Source organism: Erithacus rubecula (assembly GCF_903797595.1).
Source record: "Erithacus rubecula genome assembly, chromosome: 5".
Taxonomy (NCBI): Eukaryota; Metazoa; Chordata; class Aves; order Passeriformes; family Muscicapidae; genus Erithacus; species Erithacus rubecula.
In genome coordinates, this window is record NC_136687.1 from 21,033,701 (window position 1) to 21,054,299 (window position 20,599).

Here is a 20,599-nt window from a genome sequence, read left to right on the forward strand (position 1 = left end):
TAAAATGCGAGAATTTAAAAAATATATACCCATTGTTTATTGTCAGGTTTCTGTAGATTTGTCTATTGCACATCTACATGCTCACTTAACTAATGAATTGTCACTTTAAATTCACATCCTATTTCATTTGTAATCTACACTTACATAAAAGTAGAAACCCTATGAAGTAGACTTTAAGAGACACTTAAGCTTCTTAATCAGTAAAAAACTGTTAAAACCTCACCTCAAAAGGAGGTGCAGGCTCTCCCTTCTAATTACAGCTGTTATTCAATTGTCAAAATTGGGTACTTTGTACTGTATGATTAAAAAGTTGCCAATAACTGCCAGTGTTCAACAAATACAGATTAAAACCTCTGAATTCTATTCCTACATAGTGTATCAACAATAAGAAAAAATAGAAGACTAGGGGAGAGAAATATAAATCTCTAAACAATGCCACCTATCGTTCTAACCACAGAACAGATCCTCAAGGTCACCACATCAGTCAGTCTTTACTCACTAAGCAAGTATCAGAACTCCTGCATTCTGTTTTCCATGGAAGTTTAAACAAGAGAAAGAACAGAACTGATTTTACAGTGTACCTGCACATTTTAATGGCCATCAGAGAAGTTCAGGTCCTTCACCTGTTCAATTTACACTTTGCCAGATAATTTTTTCCACATGGTTTTACAATGGCTGTAAGGAAGGAACTTACAGTCTTACCAGAATTCAAATCCTTAAAAGCTGCCCAGGAGATTCAAAGTATCAAGTTACAACAGTAACACTGACAATAAATGAAAACTATTTTCCTGCAAATTCCACCAAGGCATCTAAAATAATTTTGATAGCTCCTACCTCAGTCTTCTTGGGAGAAACTTTCTCCTTCTTTGGTGTTGTCTTCTCCTCTTTCCCTGAAGCTGCTTTTCCTCTTGATAGCGAATTCTGGGCACCTCTTTCCTTTTCAGCAATCTCTTCTTTTTTACCATCAGATGTTTGTGGGGACACATGGGAACCTTTCAACTGCTCAGATTTTGCTTGTGGCTTACCAGAGTAATTATTGGCTGCACCAGCTGAGTCTGCTGCTTTCACTTAAAAGGAGGTAGAGGGAGAGGAGCTCATATATAAAAATGTATCATTACATTATAATAACATTATAAATTAGTGCAATGCTTTTCAGTTACTGTGTCCTACCTCTTTCTGAGTGCTCATATCCTGCTGTTGTGTTAGGGCTGTTGTTGAGGCTCAGTACTGTTTGCTCCCCTGTGTCTTTCCGAGCCTAAGTAAACACACAATGCCAAAGTCAGGGAAGTGTGGCCCAAGCTACCACTGACACACAGAAACAGACTTCACTTAATTATGACTAGAACTTAAAATAGCATCTCAACAGAGGCATCCAGCACACACTGTCTGATTAGGCAGGACACCCTTTACTAAGCAAGGAAAAGCCAGGAGGGAAGTATAAAAAGCGAGTATGCTATTTCCATGAAAACACTTTCCTGCTGTTTTTATTCCATTTGTATGGAAGTCTTGAAACAAAGGTGTCTAAATGAGAACACTCCCAGCAGTGCAATTCCTAAAAGCTTAAGTTTAAAAAGAATTCAACCTTTTTCTTCTGTGGTGTTTCATCCAACATGGCCAGAGTTCTAGCAAATTCTTCATCTTCATGCAACTGTCTCTCCAGCTGAAATAAACATTTTTAAAAAGATTTTTAGGCCAAATAAATTCTAACTCTAGTATATTTTTTAAAAACTCTAACCAAGTACATAGCTAGAAAAAGGGTGTCCTACCAGAGGCAAATAAATTTCTGGAAATGGCACTGAAGAATTACCTGTTTCCCCCAGAAAGCAAGACTAGTTAAATCTAATGAGAAAAATGGATTTGTTGCACTAGAAATATTATTATAAGCTGTGTTCAAATGAGGTTTTTGTTCGTATTTCCTATTGTTGTGTACCTTTTTCTTTAAGGTAATCAAACTTTGTAGGCAGCACCTTGTAACAAACAACCTGCAACAAGATGCAACCTGTTAGCTTTATCAGAAGCAGTCCCAAAAGATAAGTAGTAACAATGCCTATTAAAATTATATCTCCAGAATGACTGTTCTATTCTCAATTACTACTAGCAACATTAGATATATATATAAATAAAAATTCAGTCTGTTTCGGAGAATTTAACAACTGCCCCTTGCCCTGTTGTTAAGTGTCAGTTCTATTTACTGTAGGGAATCAAATACCCTTCAACTTTCTTTTATTTATACTCCTACAACTGATTTTCCCTAATAGAAAAATCAGTAAAAAAAATAGTGCACAACATCTGTGAAAGTTACTTATCAGTTGTAAAAAAAACCCACCAAAGTCAGTTTGGTTTCATTTTTATTCCACTTAACAACATAAAACTGACATCTCCAGTGATATCCTTCAGTTACCTTTCCTGTCCAATATGGTGTCTTGGGGAAAACCATTTCTATTCATGAACAGTGTTCATTATTGCCAATAAATATTGACCATTGTCTCAACAAGTGAACAACAAAATTACTTTCATAATTGCAATCCAAGATTTAAGATGGTTTAAGATCCCAAGAGATGACTTTATGAAACCAGTATGCCACAGCCATTGTTTGCATGTGTCCATAACAGTGAAATCCACCCTCCCTGTGTTCAGTGAGAAAGGGAAAGGGCAGTGACCACCAAATGCAAAGCAGACTGAGGCAGGGATACACCTGATAGAAAGTACTTCGATGCACACAAACTCTGACTTACAGATAAGAACAGTTGAAATGAAATACATCATCTTATTTCTCCTGACAGGTTAACTTTCTAGTAGAGTAAAGCTGGATTCATTTACTCTCATCCTTACCTTCAGAGATGCAGATTTGACTGTACAATCTACTTATTTCAAACAATATTCAATATTACAAATATATGTGGGAAATCAAATCTTCCCAAAAGCAAGTAAGTATGTGTAAGTGTGCCTTCCTCTCATATCAGTACTGATTCAAATAGGAAAGCTTAAGACATGTAAGGGTCATTCACATTTTTTTCAATTATAAGAAAATTCAGAAGACAAGTAAAACAAATCATGGATGGCAACAACTTTTAATTTTTTCACTCCAGAGAATGAAAAAAAAATAAAATAACACCATCAAAACATCACCAAAAGATGAGGAAGCAGAAAGTGAATTCTGTGTAAAAGGCAGGAGTATTAGAAGCACATCAGCAGCATAGACAGATAAAGTTTGCATAGAGGGAAAATTGATTAAGTGATACACTCTTTTTCCATAACTGAAATAATGCCTATAAAAATAACTGTGTGACCAGGCTTGCACACACTGATGAATTTTATTACACGTAGTTATAGCATACCTGGAAAACCCATCTCTAATTTCTTAAGGATAAACTATTTTAAGTTAAACAAACTGCTCTTGATATAAAGCATAAAATTTGTAGAGTTTTTACCTCTGAATCTTCTTCAAGCTGCAGTTGCCTAGCAATGGCCTCATCATCTAGTGTGTTGTCTCTGCTCTGTGAAGGCTATATTAAAGAAAAAAAGACCAACCATTCAGCTGCCCCATTACTGTGTCAATTATAATAATTGAATATGTATAAATCCTATACATATAGATTCTGTATGCTTCTAGAAAAGGACTGTGAACGAGATATGCTGCATTAATTTCTAGCCCTCTATCCTAAACACTATTAAACAATGCAATTTTCAAGGGATTTTATTATTCAAAACAAGACCATGCTATAACATAATTATCTCAACTCTTCATCTCTGAAGCTATCACAGTTGGCCTACTTGAAAAATACATGAATAACTAGACTGGGAAGTTTTATACTTTACTTGTGCTTTGTTATTCCATGAGTATGTGTGCCATAAAGCTTGGAAAAGCAACCTTATCCCTCCCTCTCCTGACTGCCATCCACACTCAAATATAAGATTTCCCTTCCACTCATTAACCTCAGAAAACTTAATGGATTTCAAGGAAAGTCACTTGAGAAGGGGCAATAAGAAAACACTCACTTTGTGCTATCTTATCAAATATGGAAATGCTACTCCAAACTTGTATTTGAGGACTTGATGTCCATACATGGACCACCAGAGCTCAACTTCTATGTGAGTGATCATTACTAAGTAACACAAGGTAGGAGCAGCAGTCAAACTGTTTGCCTTGAGCTGCCATCAGACACACAGGCAGCCTAAAGGAACATCATCAGTACTCACCTCTTTCCTTTTACTTGCCACCAGTTTCTTTTCTGAGCGTTGCACACTCTTTGTCCCAAAAAAATCAAGTGCAGAGGTGGGAGTCTGTTTCACTGGAGAGAGGGGTTTGATTTTAGCTTGTGGCTTCACTGCTTCTTTTTTAAAAGTATTTGCTCCTGGACAGCCAACCGTTGATGTCCCATTCTCCTTCAGTTTCAGGGAAATTGTTTCACTGGCAAAATCATCATCTTCATCTAAACACAAAGAGAATTCCATTAATTTTGGTACACATAACTCAAGTTCTAATAACAGAATTGCCAAGAGAACTATTTTGGCACATTACATCAACTCAGCTCCTAAAAAAAAACCGTTACAGGCATTCAGAAGTTTTTTTGGAAAAAAGGCCAAGTTGCACAGCATGTAGTATTTAACAGCTTCAATAGCATAACTCAAGTCTGAGCAGATTCAGTACAGAAATAACAACACAAATTTTGTTATTTGTGCTCATACGTTACCTCTCAATTACACAAGTTCACAAGGAATGCCTTCTCTTCTTAAATGGGGAAAACAATAAACAGAAGATCTAGACAGAAATTTGAACTCTCTCCTTAATTAATGAATGTCAAGTGGAACAGCACAATTCTTCATATTTTATATGAAGCACAAAGGCACATTTACTTTATTACTTTATAGTTTTAATCAACAAAGGAGCTAATATAGGCTTTTTAGACATGTTTTCTTAATCTCTCCATCTTATGTTACAGACCAAGGAAAAATATCAGAACATTTTCTTTAAAAAAAAAAAATATTCTCAGTAAGTTTCCTAATTATTTTTGAAGTATTTCTCATAGTTTTGCCATTTTTCACTTTTTCCCTCTTAAAGATTCTATGAGCTCTCTCTATCTCTGCATTAAGCACACTCCCCATCCAGTACAATCAAAACTAACTAAAAGAAATGCAACAGTTTCACAAAACACAGAAATCGGAGGAAGTCAGCAAGACAAAATGTATTTTTCAGTTTAAAGGAGGAGGAAAAGTGGCATACAGTCTTACTAAGAATTAGCTCCCAGACCACCAAACAAAATTTTAATCTCTCATTTTCAGACTCTTCTCTAATAACCAGGACATGGTCTGCCCAGTAATGAAAAAGACAGAGGGTTTGATGGCCATTTATTCATTCTGAACTCAAACTCTAAATCTAGTCAACCAACAAAAAAATTAATACCAAGGACTTTTCAAAGAGTTTTATGTCATATTGTGAAGCCTTACTGACAGCTATACAAATGAAATCCTCTCACTGAGGCATACAAAATCCCACATGTACCACTGCCATGTGATTAATACAACAGCACGGTAGACACTAGACAAACGCTGTGGACAAACTTCAGACTTGTGATAAATGCACCATCTTTGTGAATTCTTCTACAAACTCAAAGTGAGCAAATAGACTGAGAGAAAATCCCCAAAATTAACATCAGACACACTAAAAAAGCAGCGGAAAGATAGGAGAGGAACAGAAACAAAGGCAGTTTTATTTGCATGCCTCTAACTGAAGTCTAGCTTTACTTTTCTCAAAATAGAACTGGTTTAGACACTCACCTCAACATATCATAAACACAGATTGCTCTAAACATCTGTTTTTAACAGAACTTAAATTGACAGCATCATCACAAAAACATGTTCATTTTCCAGCAACCCCTAATTTAAGTCCCCGTATTTCTTTTCATACAAAAATTTGTCTTCTTACCACTTCCCTATGTTTAGAAGATGGTATATATCTGTTGTCTAGAATACTACAAAAATAGGAGACAAAGATAGAGGGAAACAATTATTTTTTGTTTTACCTGCTCTCAACAGATGGCAGTGTTTTAGTGTTTTAAGCATCAGCCAGAACCTGCTGCTACTGAGCACTTACTAGGCAGAACATAATGAGAACCAAGCAGGATTCCACCTATTGCTGGGAGAGAAAGTTCAGAAAGGGAAAAACCTAACACAAAGATGCATCTGTAAGGGTGTAAATTGGTTCAGCAGTTAAATAGAGAATGCCTGAAGATAAAAATTTATCCCAGAGAAGGTAGCATTTCAGCCAACTCAATTCACAAAGCAATATATGGAAAAGAAAATTCAATCCCAGGCCCTCAGCTAACAGCAGCAAGAGTTAGTAAAGCTTTTAGCTTCATGTATTCTCAACACAATTTATTTTCCCAGTGCAGCAGTAAATGTCCTTCTGCCATTAGCTCAATCTAACTCACTATGAATTATCAGGGAGATTTGGACACTAGATGCTCCTAATTTACAATAGTTTCAACTCTGAATAGGAGATTGCTAATCTCAAACAATTTCAAAAATATTTTTGATTCTTTCAAATTTTTTGGTTTAACAAAAAAGCAATATCTGCAGGAGTAAAATATTCTGTTACTGTAAATGAGCAGCCAACATAGATGTAATTATAATTATTTGCCTTAAGATTATACAAATCATATTCTGCCCCCCTGCTCCAAGTTTTTCTTAAACTAAGGACTGCTCAATGCTAAACAAGAATTTTTACTTATCATTACTGTTATCAGAAGATCTGTATGTAATATTGATTTTTTTCATTATTCACTTATAACCATAAATAGCAATAAAACCCAACAGGATATTGCTTTCTCTTAAGCAAAAAGTAGAGTAAACACAATTGGATTTTAATTTAAAAATATATGGACTCAAGTCATTTATGAAGCCAGTACTACACATTATCAATAGCTAGAACTTGGCTTTAATTCTGTTGTTCCAAGAAATGACAAGATTAGAAGCATTTATTGACTGCAAGCAGTGGCTAAAGACAGACAAGAGATCACTTATGAACAGTCACTGATAAATGTAAATAAAGGGAGAATGAGAACATGGAAGTTGTCATTGGAAAACAAAACCAGGCTGATTCTACTAGAAGGGTTTCAAAAGAGGTTTTAGGGGACTGACACTCCGGCTACAGTTTCATCCCAGGCACAGGAAATTCATAAATACATCACAAATTCACCTGATCTCCAGGCACTCCCCTTACTTCAAGTACTGATAAACACCAACTTTTTCAGCAAAACCTTAACTCTTTTCCTGGAAACAAACTGCTCCCACACACTTACTGCCACAGAAGTGAACAGCAAAACTAATCAGCTGCACACTTCCATTCTCCTTACAAGCATGAAGGCAACTTTATTTGCAGCTCTGAAAATGCCAAGAGTCACATTACTGCTGCTGCACTAATCAGGACAATGTTTCTCAACACGTGGCCTGTAAAAGGAAAAATATGTACTCTTATTCATACAAGCAAGTCAATAATTTGTGGAAAATATAAGTGAAAACGTGGGTTTTAACTTGTAAAAATTGTAGATTAACTGCATTCTTGTGCTGGGCAAACCTTGAGATAGCCTTACATAGGGGGATGAACTTCACCAAGAACTAGGAATCAATCTCATCATCAACTAGGTGACTTTTCTACTGTAAAACCTTTCTATAGCAGAACATGACTATTCCAAGAACAGTATTTCCTGCTTACATTGACCCATTTTTATGTGCTACACAATGAAAAAATATCCTGAAGATACACTTCTTTCTTTTTTCCAGGATCAGCTCAGAACTACAAACACAAGTAAAGATCATATATTCTAGTTGAGGCTTCTGGAAATCAAGTGTATGTGACAAAGGGAAAGCTAATTATGTGATCAATGTAACACACAGGCAGTGACAATCAGGAGATTGCTCTTAATTATTTTGTATGCCAACACTTCACATGAAGCAGGGATCTATTATGCCAGGCAATGTAGGAGGACAAACTTCCCTAGCAACAAACAACTATCATCCTGGGGGTTTTAAGAGCTATTCCATGACGTTAAAGCACAGCTGGCTTTCATTTTATATGCTGTTCCAGCAGCAGCACAATTATGTTAACAAACCAATGCCAGCAGGTCACTTGTAACTCTGTTATTCCTCTTCCTCCTTCCTATCCTCATTCTTTTGAGAAAGAGTTTCACTTGTTGATTACTGAACAACACCTGCAGTTTTCCCTGAGGCTGATGAAAATTATCTAAGCTGTTTTAAACATAACTTCAGATCCTTTTAAAAGCTTGAGTACAGGAATTACCTCAGCCAATCTAAAAAGGAACCAATCTATTGTAGGCAGGGACAATGGCAACAAAGCAGCACAGGACAGATCCTCAGATGGCCTTCAGAACAATGTATTTTATTAATTTATTATTTCTGTACTGCTGAGTTGGTCATCACTAAAGAATATAATTCCCTGGTTCCTATTCTATTTAGGATACAAAATATTTGAGGCAGGGACAGCCTCTTACTATGATGTCACAAAACCAACACCAAATACAGGCACGGCATCTACAGATTATAAATAACTTGTATTTATTAAAATGTATGTTAAATGGCATTTGTAGACTACTACGTAAGAATTTCTGTATGGAGCTAAAGGACTACATCCTAAAATCATTAAATCTACATTACTTGCAAAAAGTAATAACTCTGGACATTTCTCAGTTTCAATGACACCTCTTCTGCACAAGTACTTAAAACATTTCCTATCCTACAGAACCTGCCATCTCCAGCAACAGGTATTGCTGCCTAAGCTAAACTGAGGGTGCAGAAAATAAGGTTTGCTTACAGTCCTGTTATTGACTGTATTTACTTTACCTACACATAGGTCAGTACTCAACATTCCCAACCCTTGGCAGGATTTTCTACTCCTCTTTTGCCTAAGTAACTCTTTAAGAAGATTACCGTTATGATAACCACATCTCAAAAAAGCCAGCAAGACTATTTCAACTCAACTCCTGGAACTCCTTCCAAAGAACAGATGCTATGTGTGATCAAAGTGTATTTTTCTTTCTCCTAATTTAAAAAAAAGCTAGTAATTGCAAGCTACATTTAAAAATTTATATATTATGCCATTATGTCATTTTAGATTTTTGATGCTATTGCTCAAAAAGTTAACTAATTTTAGATGTACTACAAACATGCACTTTAAACCACAATTGTTAGTTAGCACTTGGCCTATGTGGACATGTCAAGCGTCCGTGCTGTTAAAAATATAAAGCTTACCTGAATAATCTCACCTTTACACCCCTGAAACTAATTGACCTTTGGATTTTTCAGTTATAAAAGGTAAATCTTAAAGTTGCCTCTGCTTTATTTTTCATTTTGGGATAAAAAAGCTTTAGGGATAGAAGACTGAAATGCAAGTTAAGTACCTGAGTTAGACACTTGAGTGTCCAACTACACAGCCTTTGATATCCTTTGTCCAATAGGTGCCAAATAAAATTGTCAGTAAAGTCTGTATGTTCAGTTTTGGGATCATTAAAATATGTAAGAAGGTGAATATATTTAAACCAAAGTAAATTATGCTAATCTGCAAACCCATCAATTATAGCAACTCCTTCCAAATGAAATGCTTGCACTTGGCATAGAAACAGCTGTGTGTATTACCTCAGCAAGCAATTAGAAGGGATCAGTCCATTAACTCATTCCAGTTTATTATTACTGAAAGTTTTACTCGCTTGAGCAGGTTACTTTTCTACAACAGTGGTTCACAGAAGCTGATCTGAATCCCACCATGCAATGAAATTTCAAGTTCTAGTTTAATTCCCTAAAGTTACCTGCATGACTGGAATAATCAGTAACACTACGTGAATAATTACAAAACAGGAAAAAAGTAATTTCAAGCAATCCAGGCAAGTATTATTGTGCTAATTTTTTTCCAGCTACAGCTCAGGCAGCTCAGCTTACTGAGCCTCTCAGGACACAGTGCTCTGTTTTCAGAGCAAATCAAATTTGCTCAATTTGGTTTTGTTTTTAAACAAAATCAGAGTAGAAAAAAAAAATCCAAACACAAATCCTCTTTTTACATTTTCAACTAATCCAGCAGATTAATAACATTAACACCAGTTACTATGGCAGTTCAATAAGGAGATCTGAAAGGGAGAAAAAAGGTCTCTAGTACAGAGAATAGGAACAAGCAGAGGAAAGCAGGAACATCTTGAGCTAACACAGCTACATCTTGAAGAGCTGCTACAGGGACTAAACTAATATTAATTTTATTTCATGTCCTGCCATGTCTAAAATACAGGCTGACAAGTAATTCTAATGTCTTCCAATAAATGAATTCGCTTTTTTAGTCAGAATTACATTTACTTATCAATATTGCTGTTATACTAGTTTCTGTAGAAAGAAAAAAAGATCACTTCTATAAGAATAAGATTATATTTTACTTCATCCACACCTCTGGCTTACACTTACTCTCCTGTTCAGGGAATTAATTACTATCATACACTATGTTCATACAACACTCCTCTCAACTCTTAAGAGTTTGAGTACAAGACCACATTTACCATTACATGACCCTTATGTTGTACTGCTGGTATTCCCAAACAACCAAATCAATTTTAAACAGTCTCAATAACTCAATAACTTTTACATTCTCCTCTACAACACCCATCTCTGCTTCTTCAGAGGACTTCTGCCAGAACCCACTCTCATTCCTCAAATGCATTTCAAAACTCCCTTAAGGTTCAACCACACCTTCTCAAATGACCTTTCACGAAACACTTCAGAGCGAAGCTGGTACCCAGAATACTATTTATCTCCTCCTCATATTTTCACTTACGTAGAACACTTTCTTAAAAAATTCATTTCCATAAGGATGTAGAACACAAGTATTGCCCAGGAAATGCCAATGACAATATTTTATTTCCCCATTAAATATTTCAGTGAAAGACATGCTTATTCTTTATTCACTGACAACCTGCTGATCATTTGAACCTGTGCTTGGATGCGGGGTCTATTTTTTTGCCCACTAGTATTAGCACTTAATTTTTTGTCTGAGGTTGTTTGGGTTTGTTTTGTTGTTTGTTGCCTCAATATTCTCTATATTAAAATAATCTATAATCACCAAGCTAGTCTGTTTGTCCTGTCTTCTAAGCCGTAAAGAACAGTTTTCCAGTTGCAGGTTGCAGACCTCCTCAGTTCCTATCATGTCAGGTTTTCTACCTTTACAAATAATTCAGCCTACCACTACAATAAGGCTCTCCTATTTTTAAAAATATTCAAGCAATCAAGGCAATTGCTATGTATACATGATTACCTCTACACAATGTATATGAAAGATTAAGTATTCACTTCAAGCGAGGTCAAAACTCTTGCTAAATAACTACCTGTGATGAAACCAGATGAGGTTCAATAAACCACACTAACAGGTCCTCTACAAAGTTCAAGGTTCCATACTTCATTAAACAGTGCAAGTATTAAGTACTATTTTAACAAGTACAATGAACATTTGGATTTTTCCCAATCCCCCTAAGACTGTGCTACCAATAAAAAAAGGCTCGGTTTTTTCCCCTTGTTACTGTGCAGAAGAACTTAGTTTTACCTCTGGCAGTCATTAAACTAAATATTCACTAAAATTAAATGTATCAATAAAAACAAAGAGCAACTATTCTTGCTTTGCTCTTTTGCCTTTTAAAAAATTAACTTGTTGACAAGCCAATAAGAAACAAAGCAACACAATAATCCAATCGGTCTACTCTTATACAAACAAAAGGCTAATTTCCCCAAATACTTTTGGAGAAAGCTGTATTTTGCATAAATATATAGATCAGCTGAAAAGAAATTGAAGCAACAAGAGGAAGAAAGTTTTAAATTAAATTGAAAAACAGGTTGAGGCAATTAACCACCAAACTTCTACTGCCTTCTTGATGCCAAAAGGCTCTTTCAAACACTGCCATGGACAGAGGATTTTAGAATGAGATCTTGACGTCTGAGTGAGTCCAAGCAGTATATTCTGGATTGAAGGTTCCAGATCCATAACAGTTAAAACAACAAAAAGACAAATGTCTACAAATTCTGTTAGAACCTTTTCTACCTGTGTGGCTACACTCCCACTCTTGTAAAACATATTTATCTTGAGCCAACTGCTGTATCGACACCACTTAAATGCACTTAGCCTGACAGTTCCATCAAGCTGAAGAAACAACTTATAGAAATTAAATGTAAACAAAATTCAAGCATTATGTTTCAAGGTTATAAAGGCATTGTTTTAAAATACACTGTTAAATCAAACCTGTGTGTACTTAAGCCTCTTTTGATAAGAGTAACCTTGAGCCCATGGTTTTCAGGGATTTCACTAATAACCTTGACTAGTGTTCCCATGGTATCCCTATGCAGAAAAACCTGATTACACCACTTGGAATTGCGTAACAAACCTAAATATATGCTGTTTATTCCCCAGGAATCTGATCATTTACCTACTCTGGGATAAATGCTTTTAAAGATCCTTTTAATTAGAAAAGAATTATGGGAAAAACTGTCAAAGGAAAGAAAGCTTTGAGTAAAAGGATAAATAAGACAAATAAAATCTTCATGTTATTTTGGAAAATAACATTTGAATAGTTGATGTGGTACAGCAGTGTGCCAGGTCAACTACCTACTACAACGAATATAAGCACAATGTATCTCAGAGACAGAAAACACCCCAAGGAGGAAGAAAGGCATAGCAAAAAAAAAAAAACCAGCTGAGCCACTCTTTAATGCAATATGGCAGCAAACAATCCCTCTTCCCTTTTGGTTTTTAAAAATGCATGGTATTGTTATAAGGAGGTAATGTTTATGTTCAGCAATAAACTTACCAAAAAAACCCTACCATATCTAGGGACAGTGTCCACGCTTCCAAAATAAGTATAATAAAACTCAAAGAGGGATTACAGAAATTCTATTACTTAAAAACCATGTTTTACCAAGACAGATTTGGATTCAAGTCTATTAATTCAATCACACTTTCTTCAGGAAGTACTGTGGCTAGTAAAGAACTCTACTTCAGGAACAAATACAGAAGGCAGAAATTACAGCTCCAGCCCAACTCAGATTGGGTGTAGAAGTACAGACAACCACTGCAGCAATTGACAAAATAAATGTTTGTGTTGAGAAGTCAAAGACAAAACCCAAGAACGTTTTAGTCAACAACATATTATGCAGAGATCAGACATGGAAGGTTATATACCAGGTAAAATAAAAACCCCTGTTATCAAACCTGCAGCCACCAGTCATTTCAAAGTATGCTAGTGAGCAGCTAAACTATATTAAAGGTACTTCCTTAACTTCCTCCCCCCTAAGTCTACAGAATTCTCCTAAGCAAGGAAGCATTACCTCATTAAACTATATGCCTATTTAAATCAACCTAAGCCACTACTTAACATCACCTCAGTTTTCACCCTGCTCCTGACTTTACAGTACCTGAGGCTAAACTTCTGAAGTGTTTTTGGTTAGCTTGTTTAAGGAGAACATAATTTGTCTTCCTCAATATTGGGTTTTATGGTCACATTTGAGTCAAACAATCCATCCCACTGTAACAAAACCCACCCCACTAAAGGTGAACATATAATGATATATTGCTTCCATTACCTGTCTCTGAAATATAAACAACAGGATCCTGCTTTAGAACTTTACCAAGTTTTGAAGTAGCTGCTTTTTTCTCAGGTGACTTCTTGGATTTTTTCACTGACTGCAACTCCTCTTCTGAATCTGTGTTTTGACCACAACATAAATGTAGATTTCCTCCACATACACATAGGCTTTAAGTAACAGATCACATAACAGTTAACATGTGTTCATATATATTCAGCTGAGTGAGAAAAAGACTCCACATTCCCACCATATGGAAGGAAGGTCAGAGCACAGCTTCCCTTTTCATCCACCATATAAATGACTAAATAAAAATTTGGTCAGAATTCAGACTTGACAGTGTTTTTTGTTTACATAGCAATAAATACTTTGGGGTTTTTTTTCAGTAACTGCTATATCTGTACAACAACTTTTCTGAAAAAGAATGCAACCTTCAAAAATACCACAGCAATTTACTTCAAAAAAACCAAACATCTCCAAGAAAACAAAACAAGAAAACAAAAAAATTTTAAAAACACTCACAAAAAACCCCAACATCAAACTCACAAAAAATATTATATTATGCCAACTTGTTCCAATTGGTGGAAACATATTCCAAAATTAACAGTAGGCAAAAAAAAAAAAAAAAAAAAAATTAAAAGGGGTGGTACTCTGATTTTTCAGGAGAACACTGGAGAATTGCCACTCACATCACCAACCCTCCTCCATATCCCAAAAGCTGTCAAGATGACAGATTTACACTACTGTGGATTATAGATCCCACATGAACAAACAGAAGAAACTGAGGAAGCAGAGACAACTGAAAAGTATTAGGGCTAACTTTCAGTCTATTTCTTTCCATGACAAACACAAATAAATTGTAATTGTATCTAAATAAAAGAATGGTTATAGTCAATTGACTTGAGTACTGGCACCCTGCACAAAACAAAACCATTATCAACAATACCACCAGAAAACTACCGAGTTTTCCTTCTTGAAGAGCTTAGAGCACTATTTTTCTTTTTCTCTCCAACTATTAAAGGGTTATAACTTGCCAAATCTCCAAACAATATCAGTACTTTAAAGGTAGCAGCAATATATTAATTTTGTACTACTACTATTCCTCACTGCTGAACAGGAACTGTTTATAAAACTCAAAAACTTTCAGATGTACAATTTACCTAATCAACTGTGCATGCTGATATAAAAAATACAAAGGAATATTCAGAAACAACTGTGAACACTACCTGAATCATAGATTATTCTTCTCTTCTTTTTTGTCCGCTTTTGTTTGGAATCATCTTCACTGGGTGAATTATTCACCTAAGTGTAACAGTCCATTAGTTCAACCATTAAACAGATCCTCTCAGCTTTTAGTCAGTCATATATTTGAGAATTTCAAACAAATTCTAACAGAAATTATTTATTTTCCAAATAAATTTAAATTTACAAATGGTCTTGTGCTAACTTCTGCATGGGAGGAGGAAAGATGTAGCACACAGAAAATAAGGAAAAATTTTCACATTTAAATCACATAGTCAGAATACTTATTTAAGTAGCATCTTCTAAACTGTTTCACTTTAATGTTTCACTTTAAACATTCCATCCTATTAGAAATTCTTCCACTCTTTAAGTGACCTTAAAACTAGCTTTAGCCAGTGCTTTCTTTTCTATACATCTCAGATGATTAACACATAAAGTAGTCTGAAACCAGAACCCAAACTAGTTTTTATCTGCCATTTTAAAGAATTTGGTCTCTGCAGCAGGTTTAGAGAAGTGATCCCAAAAAACACAATGTTCATGTTTCCTGCACAGGTGTTAAAAAAACAGGTCAGCAGGCACTACACCACAGACTTTTACCTCATTTGTAAGCATGACACCTTTATGATATGTCTACATCTGCTGGACACAAACCTTGGGTTTATTAGACTAAAAATTACATTAGCAAACCTACTTACAGAACTGTGGCAAATAGTCAGAGTAACTTCAAATACATCAGACTGTTCTTACTCTACCAGTAAGCTGTAACAACTTCTACCTACCTTTGTCCTGCAAACCAAATTTTTTAAATTAGCAGTTTTCTTCACCACTTACAAAGTTGTACTGCTAGAAGTTAATTTTAAGTGGCAGTTTCCTCCCATGCCTATAAAAACAACTATAAACAACTATATATATAGTCTATTATTTTAGCATATGAGAAGAACCATGACTTTAAAAAATGCTACATACACAAACAATTCAGCATCAGGGAAACCAAGTACTTCATAAATATAAAAAGCAAAAACTAACCTTCGTCCCCTTCTCTCTTTTCTTCCCACTTGAGGGTCCTTCACCATTTTTAATTTTTTCATTCTTTTTCACAGTCTCACATCCTTGTCGCTTTCCAGGAGGCACAACACCAAAGAATTTCCGGATATCCTAATAAAAGGGAAAAGAGATTTATAAACTTTTAAATACAGACAGTTCTTAATACTGAGAAGCAGCTCCACTACACTTTCTGATTTTGAAATTTTGTTTACAGTTCAGAGAATAAAGACCAGCTAGTTAAAAGTAGCTACTCAGACATGCATACCACCTGACTCAAGTCTTTGAATCATGAAAAAAAAAATAATACTTCCTTAGTTGGTGCATCCTCACCAACACATCCTGCAATACAAAACTTCCAGCAGCAATGAAATAGTGACTTAAGACAGATGTATAATTAGAATTTTTTTTCTGATTAATTATAGCAAACCTAAACCAAAGTATTTCTACAGTAAAATGATTAAGACAGCTATGAAGTAGTGTGCCATGTAGAAAGAAAGAAAAGGACCAGGAGCTTGAAACAGTCAAGTAATGGCACATATTGCATTCTCCACCTTCTCATAACTTACACCTCACTAACAAACTAGCCAGAAAGAAACTTATAAAATTCAAACAAAGAAAAATAACACCAAGATCTATTTTGTTACCTTATTTTAGCACCTGACCACAAAAAAGCCATAACAAGCTTTCAAAGCATGTAAAATCAGCAGGTGGAGCTTAAATTTTAGAGAATCACTACTGCACACACAATATCACGTCTGACTACTCTTAAAAATGTAGCAATCCAGTTTTATTAAAAGAAATTGAGAAAACTGGTACCTGGTTAGTCTCACTACCTTCAGGGTTAGCAGCCATTTCAAGGAAAGAAAGTGCCTCCTGTGGCCTAAACCTAAATTGACAGCAGGTAAAGGATGGGGCTCAGGACTCCACTGGACACAGCTGAGAGCTATTCCCTACCACGGAGCTCAGCTGGCACTTCTTTGTTATTACAGGGAACCACAAGCAAAGCAGCACACTCTTACAAACCTGCCATCAAGTCTGACAGATAATAAAGAGTCTTTGAGGATCTTTTTCTAACAGTCAACTCCTGTCAGTTTGGATTTAGGGCTTCAAATCAATGGAACATATAATTTGAAAACATAAACAAAAGATGGGATATAGGTTCATTTAGTGCACTTAAAACAATTTTCTAAAATTGGAAATGTTGTTTCCTGTAAAAATTGAGGTTCTTTGTGTTGTAACTGCATATATTAATATGGATTCAGCAAGTGGTAGATTGAAAATCATTCCTCTTCAATGTGACTTCACACTTTTCCATCCATGGTATCTATGCCTTGAAGCTCAGATTTTCAACACTCTACTATTTCACATATATTCCTACAATATAAATGCAGGTCTATATTCTTCAATATTCCACTATAAAATCACCCATCTTCTTCAGTTATCCTGCTCCTTGGAGGAAAAGGAAAAAAACCTTGCTATCGTAACAGTGAATAGAGAATTGCTTGGGAGAAAAGTATGCCTCAGGGCAACAATAAAGTTACCTTTCAGTGAAGCTTTTATCCAGAAATCATGAAACAGGTATTTCAGACTTTTTATAAAGGCATGCCAGATAAATTAATTCATTGCATAACTAATTGCAGAAATCAAGCCACATAAGTATCTATCATACAAGCTTAGATCCCAGACAGGATCCCACTTTCCTCCATCCTAGGCTTATCTATCTAAAATACTCTGACTTCCTATTGGAATGTTATGCCATCCATACATATATAGGACCACTAGGTGGAAAACTGCACGTTCAGCTTCTATCTATGCTCATTCCGACGAGGAAAGGCTGGAACTGCCAAGTTTCCTTCCAGGACACACCCCCAAAAACCACAGCAATGTGCCCTGTGTATCCTGGAGATACTCACCAGCACGGCTGTTCCCTTGCCAAAAGGCTAAAATTAAAATAGGTCAGGCTGTTTTGGTGTGGGTCTCAAGAGCTGCTTCAGCAGCAGCACCAACAAGGAATAAATCTGAGTAGTTCCACCTAGACAGGAGCTGTAACTATGAATGTCTGATCACTCTCAGTTAGAGGGGTAATTAATGCATAGCATCTGAAAGGTCTAAAAAGCTGCTTCCTGCTCAGCTATCTTGCAGTTGTATGGTTGTGCCATCTAGTTCTTGCCTGTTCTGATGCTGCTTCAAATCCTCCACCTAACACTAACAGAAGACCACAGCAATTAATATGCCAGGCTGCAAGTTTTCTCTTTAAAGATTTGTGTGTCTGTTTTACTGGGGAGAGTAACATAAACAGAAACTGAAACCCATTTGTCAGGTAGTACAAAGTCTGGTAACTCCAAGAGTGTTTTTGCAAGACTAGTGTTCAGTAAGGCAAAATATTTTTCAAAGTAACATCATATAATCCAGTCTGCACCTCAAAATATAAAGTACAAAACTGAACTTTGCCAACCTAGCTCAGGGACTGTAGTAATGCACCTTACTTCAGGTACTCTGTGTGTCTCAATGAGAGCTCATATCAAAATAACCCTATTTCCAGTCTGCCTACTTCTGTTTGCTCATATATCAGCTCTGACACTTGGCATTCCCAGAACAACTGCACTAACTAAAATCAGATTTATGCTTTCACTTCAGTGAACTGCTTGGCTAACTACACTTAACAAAGAGTTACTGATAGTGGTACCTGCAGCAGTTTTCCATGCAGTATCACAGTTCTAAGTGTTTCACAGCTGATGTACCAGCTCCAGGCAGGAGTGTCCCTCTCAGCAAGAAGAAACTCAGGAAACCCCTACTCCTGGGCATTCATCTCCTCAGGTGTACCACAGCAGCTCACTGCTTGGGAACTGGGTCATGGCCACTAATCTGAGTGAAAAAATAAATCCCATCTAATACAAATCAGTCTGTTGTGTAACTCTGCTCACATCAGTTCAGCACAGCTGAGAAGATGCTGCAGAATGAAGCTACTTATACTTGGAACTACACGAGAAAAGTTTGCAATGGTGTGATGCTACTTGCAATAATGCTGTTGCTGCACAAGCAGAACAGGCTGCACCATTACCAACATCATTGTGCTTCTGCCTCTATTTCCACACCTGCAGCAGAGATGGTTGAGCAGCCACTTCAGCACTCAAAAAGGAATGGGATGAGGCAATTTCTATGCTCCCCAAAAGGATGGCTGTCTTCATCCCTTCTAGACAGGGCCACACACTGAGAGATAGGTGACATTCAGAAGAATCACAAAGAGAGAGAATACCTTTGCTTGGGAAAAGTGGGAAAGGAGGAAGCAAGCCTTTAAAAAAGATTAATTTTCGAAAAAGGTGTTAGCAGGGACACGAGAAGCAGATTTGTCCTCCTACAAAAATCTGAAGTCATCAGCCAGCCTAAACCATGGAAATATCCCAGTTTAATAGCGCCAGGAATCTTGGTGCTGGCAGACCTCTGTCAGTACAGCAGAGGACTCAGATTGTATCACCCATCATTGCAGAGCACCAGGTGGATGCTATAAACAAGCCTAAACTCTTTGGAGAGTCCAAAACTAAAGTTGCACCTTAACTTGCAATATGACGTCTGTAGTTAAGCCAGTAAGAGATGTGCACAGGGACTCCATCTGAATAAAAGCAAACTTATCTGTGCCAGAAATGAAAAGGGGATTTCTTCTTATGGTGACTGCATAGGTGAGCAGCACTTTGGAAAGCACAGGAACACGTATATGTTTATATTTAAAATATTTTTACATCCTACAGAGGGTTGCATCGCTATCTATGAACAACTGTCTACTTCCAGACTTTCAAGCTCATTTTTCCCCCATCGAATTGTTCTTCTGCAAATATTGTGCACCCTCCAGCTCGGCCTCAGGAACGCCTCGTGTGCTCCTGCTGCAATTAATGGAAGAGATAACATTCCGGCACACCCCGTCTGCAGAAGGTTTGCTCCTTCTGTAATTGCGCATTCCTTCCCCGGACGAGCTCACGGTCCGCGCCCTCCTCCCCACCCGCTTTCGGCGGGAAGGGAGGCCGAGAGGTTCGGCCGCATCCCCCGTCCGGGCAAGGGCATTTCCTCGGGCACGGTTCGTGCTCCTGGCACGCGTGGGCAGCCCGGGCCCTGCGGGCGGGAGCGCGGCGGGGCGGCCTCGGCCCGGGCCCTGCGCGGGGCTCGCTCAGCCCGCACCGGCCCGCGGCCCCTCACCGCCCCCGGCCCGCGGGACCCTGCGCGCCGCCCCCGCCCCGCGCCCCCGGCCCGGCGGGGAGCCCTCACCATGGCGGCGGCGGCGGCGGCGGCGGCGGCGGCGGCGGCGGCGGCGGCGCGGTCCCTGTGCCTAGCGGGACGCTCCCGGCTCCATGCTCCCGCCTTCGCGCCAACTCCCGCGGCCCGGCGCGCCGCGCTGCCGTCACGGCCGCGACGGGCGGGGCTGTGGGGCGGCCGGGGCGTGCCCCGCACCGGGGCCGGGGCCATGGCCGAGGCTGCCGGCCCGTGCCCGTGGGCCCCGTGCCCGTGGTGTGCGGGGCCGCGGCCCCTGCGTGCGGCGGGGGTTGAACCGCTGCCGCGGGCGCTGCCCCGGCGGGACCCGCAGCGCTGCAGCTGCAGCAGCTCCGAGCGGAGCCGCGCGGGCTCGGGCAGCGCCGGCAGAGCGGGCGGGCCGGCAGCTGCTCTGCTGGGTGCAGACAGGCAGGACGGCAGCGCCTGCACTCCATGA

General features: G+C 38.0%; 1 protein-coding gene across 6 annotated transcripts in view; it reads right to left on the reverse strand.

The window, feature by feature from the left end:
- The window catches only part of RFC1 (replication factor C subunit 1), a 33,182-nt gene extending 12,583 nt beyond the window's left edge, over positions 1-20,599 (reverse strand). The window contains exons 1-10 of one of the 6 annotated variants that reach the window (XM_079306116.1): positions 20,161-20,177; positions 16,720-16,789; positions 15,886-16,014; positions 14,844-14,919; positions 13,663-13,737; positions 4,201-4,433; positions 3,432-3,506; positions 1,583-1,660; positions 1,171-1,255; positions 835-1,067 (exon numbers count right to left, since the gene is read on the reverse strand). In XM_079306116.1, coding sequence (XP_079162242.1) covers positions 835-1,067; positions 1,171-1,255; positions 1,583-1,660; positions 3,432-3,506; positions 4,201-4,433; positions 13,663-13,737; positions 14,844-14,919; positions 15,886-16,014; positions 16,720-16,755 — 1,020 coding nt within the window. In that variant the 5' untranslated portion in view covers positions 16,756-16,789; positions 20,161-20,177. Of the gene's footprint in view, positions 1-834; positions 1,068-1,170; positions 1,256-1,582; positions 1,661-3,431; positions 3,507-4,200; positions 4,434-13,617; positions 13,738-14,843; positions 14,920-15,885; positions 16,015-16,719; positions 16,841-18,964; positions 18,989-20,160; positions 20,179-20,199 lie in introns of those variants that run through there. The other 5 variants (XM_079306118.1, XM_079306115.1, XM_079306117.1 and 2 more) reach the window with 5 other exon arrangements.